The sequence below is a fragment of the Saccopteryx bilineata genome, chromosome 3, assembly GCF_036850765.1.
Source record: "Saccopteryx bilineata isolate mSacBil1 chromosome 3, mSacBil1_pri_phased_curated, whole genome shotgun sequence".
NCBI lineage: Eukaryota > Metazoa > Chordata > Mammalia > Chiroptera > Emballonuridae > Saccopteryx > Saccopteryx bilineata.
Genome location: NC_089492.1, coordinates 233,293,185 through 233,298,459, shown reverse-complemented (window position 1 = coordinate 233,298,459; position 5,275 = coordinate 233,293,185). Strand labels below are relative to the sequence as shown.

General features: G+C 45.2%; 1 protein-coding gene across 1 annotated transcript; it reads right to left on the bottom strand.

Annotated features, from left to right (window-relative positions):
• Positions 1 to 1,713: 1,713 nt before the first annotated feature.
• Positions 1,714 to 3,961, bottom strand: DIRAS3 (DIRAS family GTPase 3). Its single transcript, XM_066264981.1, has 2 exons — positions 3,836 to 3,961; positions 1,714 to 3,089 (listed from the first exon to the last, which is right to left on the bottom strand). The coding sequence occupies exon 2, from the start codon at positions 3,022 to 3,024 to the stop codon at positions 2,335 to 2,337; it is 690 nt and encodes a 229-aa protein (XP_066121078.1). The 5' UTR covers positions 3,025 to 3,089; positions 3,836 to 3,961; the 3' UTR covers positions 1,714 to 2,334.
• Positions 3,962 to 5,275: the final 1,314 nt, after the last annotated feature.

Below are 5,275 nucleotides of genomic sequence, written 5' to 3'. Positions count from 1 at the left end.
CAGAAACACCAACTATTTGTCCTTTGACTTGTCATCTTGGAAAGAAAGTACACCATTGAGGCTGAGAACACAGACTCCGGAGCAGAACACCTGGATTCAAACACTGGCTCTGCCACCTAATGTTTTTGTGACCTTTATCAATGTTTCCATCTGCAAAATGAGCAAAACCGTACCTGCTTCATTGAATTGTGGTGAGGATTCAATATTATAATGTAGGACATTAGCATGTAGAAAGATTTGATAAATATTTGCTCCAATGTCATATAGAAACACTGGCATGTGGATAGACTATATAAATATTTGATATAACCTTTAAATACTTTTTATTATGTACTACTTGAAACATGAAAAAGATGTCCTCACCTTTCTAAAGGGTAGTATTTGTCACTAGTAATCCCTTGTTCATCTACAAGAATGAATGCAATACATTTTTCAAGGAGAATTTTCCTGAAAAATAGCCAAGATAGAGTCATTTTCTTGATAGGGTATTTTCTTTTAGAAATGGAATAACTCTACTAGAAACTTTAGCTAAGAACTACTTTTTAAAAATAGTTACAGAAAAAGCAATATGGTAGGACCATTTAGGTATTTTTTAGTGATTGAGAAAAATTGCTTTGAAAGTGAAAAAGGAAAATCTTAAATAATTGACTTTAAAATGAACCACTGGATGGATTTTCTAAGCTCAAAACTTTGTACTATTATAAAATAGATGTTTATGGTTCCTTCTCAACCATGTATGTATTACCTGAAAATCAAGCTATATAACACCATTTTTTCAAACAGATAAAATTTTCAATATTTGGGGGGAAAATGAACAAGAAAAATAGAGACAGAGTCATAAATGGACAGCAGGCTGACAGCTATTGGGATGGTGGGGGCTGGGTGAGGGGGTGGAAGAATTGAGCAAAAAAAGAAAAAGAAGAGAAGAAAAAGCTCATGGGATCGTGTGGTGACTGCCCGGGGAAGAGGAGGAGGGGCGGTGGATGAAGGCTAAAGGGGGGTAAAGGGTGATGGATAGAGAGTTCACTTGAGTGGGGTGGTGAACACACAATACAGTGTGCAGGTGATGTGTTATAGGATTGGGCACCTGAAACCTCTATGCTTTTGTTAATCAGTGTCACCTCAATAAACTAAAAAAAAAATACAAAAAAAATCATCAAGTTAGGAGGCTTCCCCCCCCCCAATTGAAAAACCATTATAAAGCAAGGAGAATTAAAGATATGTAGTCCTTCACTCAAAAATTATGTTCAAATATAAAATATATTTTTTAAAACTTGCCTTAAGGGAGAGTTTCTCAAATTTCAAATCCCAGCAATTTCTCCCTTTACCTTCCATTCCCCAATATCCAGTTATTCTTGAGAGAAGACTTTTGAGGCATCTAAAGGCTGTGGCTTGCTTTCCACCACTACCTCCCAGACAGCAGCAGAGTGACCCCCCTCTTCAAAGACCCCTGGGGCTCTTCTGGATGTCATTTCAGAAAAGATTATGGCTATGAGCCAGTCTGCATTGCAGTGATCCCTTATTACCCCCTCCCCGCATAAGCTAATTTCAAGAGGGCAGGAGTGTCCATGTGTGAAATTCTTTTTTTTTTTTTTATGTGTGTGAAATTCTTATTAAAAACTTTTGCCGGATGTGGCTGAAATTTAAATGTCACTTGTAATTTTTTGTTGTTATTCAGTGGAAAAAAATGATTACAGCAGATTGCATGCAGAAAAGCTTTATTAAGTCACAGAACTGTTACACTTTTTCTTAAAACGACTACATGGCATATCCAAACCCTTTTAAATGACTCAGAAAACTGGCACATCTTTAGTAAGCAAGTTCCACTTTCACGATGTTCTCTGCCTGCATCCTCAATGTTCAGCTATAGAACATTTACTTATCTTGTTTAGTACATCTGTCTCACAGGCATACAGCAAAGCTTTGTTGCAAAAACACACTTCTTAACAATTAAGTACACAATGGAAAGGTCTGAATGAACAGTCACAGGACTTGAAATGTTTACAAATAATACATGATAACAGGGTTACAAGAAGGGTGGTAGCATCTTTCAGTTCATTTTGTTATTCCAGTCTCTTTTTCAAACGTCCATCTCTGAAGTCCATCAAGACTTATCCCCCCCCCCCCCCCAGTCTTTTCCAATACCAATGTTGTATCAATTTGAATTCTCTTGCTTGGGAAAAAGAAAAATTATTAACTTACAAGGGACATTTATTGACATCTAGCAGTTACAACCCAAACCACAGCACATACACAAGTGACACATTACAGGGGCACTGGTCCACGTTCTCTACACACTGCAGGAGAAGAAGGTCGCGCTCTGCGATCCAGGGTTCACATGATGATGACCTTGTTGAGCAGCTTCTCGGCGATCTTGGACATCTGGGATATCTTCTGGACAGGCTGGCGGAAGATGGAGGGCTTCTTCCCGGGGTTCAGCAGCAGGTGAAACAGCTCCTGCACGTTGACATCCGACTTGGCGGAGGTCTCCAGGAAGGCGCAATTCCACTCCATCGCGTAGGCAGCGCCATCCTTCGCGCTCAGCTCCCGGCGGCGGCTGTCATCGCATTTGTTGCCCACCAGCACGATCGGGTACTTGCGCAGGTTTCTACCTTTGATCTCGCGGATCAGCTCATAGAAGGGCTTCAGCTCCTCCAGGGTTTGCTTCTTGGTGACCGAGTAGACCAGGACAAAGGCGTGGCCCCTGGCGATGGCTAGGCGCTGCAAGCCGGGGTAGCGGTGACCGCCCGCGGTGTCGGTGATGTGCACGGTGGCGCCGCCGCGGTTGTTGACCGGCACCTGGTGGTAGGTATCTTCCACAGTTGGCGCATACTTCTCCTGAAAGTTGCCGCGCACAAATCTCTTCACCAGCGCGCTCTTGCCGACGCCGGCGGAGCCAAGTATCACCACGCAGAAATCTTTGTTTTTCTTCTGGGGCACCACGGTGCGGATGATCAGCAAGGTGGGCAGAGGCCGCAGCCGGTGCATCACCTTTTCCTTGACGCCGAAGCAGGAGTTGCCCATTTTCAGAACTCGGCACGAAGACGCGTGCACAACTTATCTGGCACTGAGCCTGCGGCTGGGAAAGGCTGGGGAGGAAGAAAGGGCGAGTGTGAGATGGGACTTGTAACCTGGGGTGTTGTCGCAGTATCTGCCTGGACAGCTTTTCCCTGGGGACGCTGGGGAGGCTCTCTCAGCTGGCTTCCCAGCCCCACGTCCTCTCTGCCTCACTGCCGCCCCAGACACCGACGGAAACCGGCTCTTCTGGGGGGGCTCGCTCGGCACTGCCAGCGAGGGTGCCTGACCAGGTGGCTACACACCCATTATTTTTTTCACAACACACTGCTCCTCTCTAACTGCAGAATGAGACGCTGTAAAAATAGACAGTTTGCCAATCCTTAACACATACAATCAGAACTAATCTTGCCCAACCTTTCCTTCCTGAATAAGCCCTTGTTGCGCTCTTTCCTAGGGTATTAAAATTTGCCAAGCGATTCTGACACCTTTCGATCACCGCGGGCAAGGGTTCGCCGCTGCGGATGCCGCGGTCCGGGGTACAGTCACGGGGGCGGTGACTGGTACTTGGGAAACACACAGGAGTCCGGAACCTCTGTGTGTGGTGCCGACAGACACCCACAGCCGCAGCGACTGTCTCCGAGTCGCTACGGGAAGGTACTCGCTCTGCGGCAACGTGCCTGCTGGTTCCCACCCGCAACCCAGGCTGGTTCGCCTGCTACTCGCTTCTCGTTTGAGTGACCGCAAAAAGGTAGAAGATAGCTTTTTCCCTCTCTGCGAGGAGAGAACGAGTGTGCGAACCAGCGAACTCCCTCCTTACCCAGACGGTGTTGGCGGTGTCCGTGCGCGGCTCCAATCTCGTACCTGAAGCGGCAGCCGGAGCGCAGCCAGGTACAGCCGGAACGCTGGGAGGTTCCGAGAATCGCTGCAACTGTTGGACGCAGACCCGGGCATTAAATCTAGGGGCGCAGGCTGGGAGACTCCACTTACACAGTATGCAGAGGGGGGACCGGCTTGGTAGGACTGGCCAAGCGTAGACGCATCCCCACGCGTCCTGCTGCCGCCCGCCCGGCGTCCCCCACACCTGAGATGCTGGTACCCGCAGCCCAGGGCTAGGTGGAGCGGGGGCGGGAGGAGGGAGATCATGGGTTTACAGGCAGACCCCGGCGGATGTGGCCATACTAAGACATCTGTTTTAAGAGACAGCAGAACCTTCTCGCTGGTTGAATTTCCTGTGGTTTAGATAGGTTATATGTAAGAGGGTTGAGGGATGCTATCTAAACCCAGCGACATTAAACAACTATCATAATCATCATTATTCTTTGTATAATGTCTCCTTTGATCATCGCAAAAACCGTTATTTAAGAAAAAAAAAAAAAAAATCAGTGCATGAATGTGCGCAGCCTCTAGGTGGCAAGAGTGGCCCCGGCAGCCAGCCAGCAAGGAAACGTAGACCTCACGCCTAAAACTGCTAGCAACTGGATTTTGCCAAAAACCTGAATGAAGTTGAAAATAGATTCTTATTAAGAAAATATGTGTAAGAGCACAGACCAGCCAACACCTTGATTTTAACCTCGACTGAGCAGAGAACCCAGTGAACCCATAAACGTCTACAGAACTGTCGGTTCTGTAGTTTGGGTGCTTTGTTTGAAGCCACGAAGTTTATGGTAATTTGTTACACAGCAAAATAAAACTAATGCAGCTGGTAAAATTACTTGTTCAGGGTTACTGAGTTCATAAACAATGGACCTAAGCCCAAATCTAGTTCTTCCAATTCCAAAGCTTCTCTTTTTTTTCTGGTAGGTATTATCATTCTGTCATTAAACTGATACTCTATTTCTTACTCATCAGTGAAAACTTTTTTCTAGCTTTTTTTTTTTTTTTCTTATCCAAAGGCACATCCATGTTGGGTCCAGATCAGGGAATGTGCTTTAGGGGGAAAAGAAAAAAGAAAAACTAGATTTAGAATGTTGATGTGTTGTTTCCCTTTTCCTTCTTCTGAATATACTTTAATTTGCTTTTTAGCTGTAGGATCTTGAGAAATTACTTTTTTGTAGAATAAGACACCTATGAGTAAGAATTGTAGGAAGGATTCAAGGATCTATTGCATGAGGCACTATTAGAAGGCATATTTAATGCATTAAGTAATCCATTAATGACAGTTATCAATGTTCATAAAGTATGCTGAAGTCTGTGTACACATAATCCTGTAGTCTCTGAGCATTTTAACAATGGCTTTTTGGAAGTAGCCATGACCATA

Bases quoted from the DNA above. Each gene is read 5' to 3' on its own strand.
- DIRAS3 (XM_066264981.1), bottom strand. From the start codon at position 3,024: ATGGGCAACTCCTGCTTCGGCGTCAAGGAAAAGGTGATGCACCGGCTG.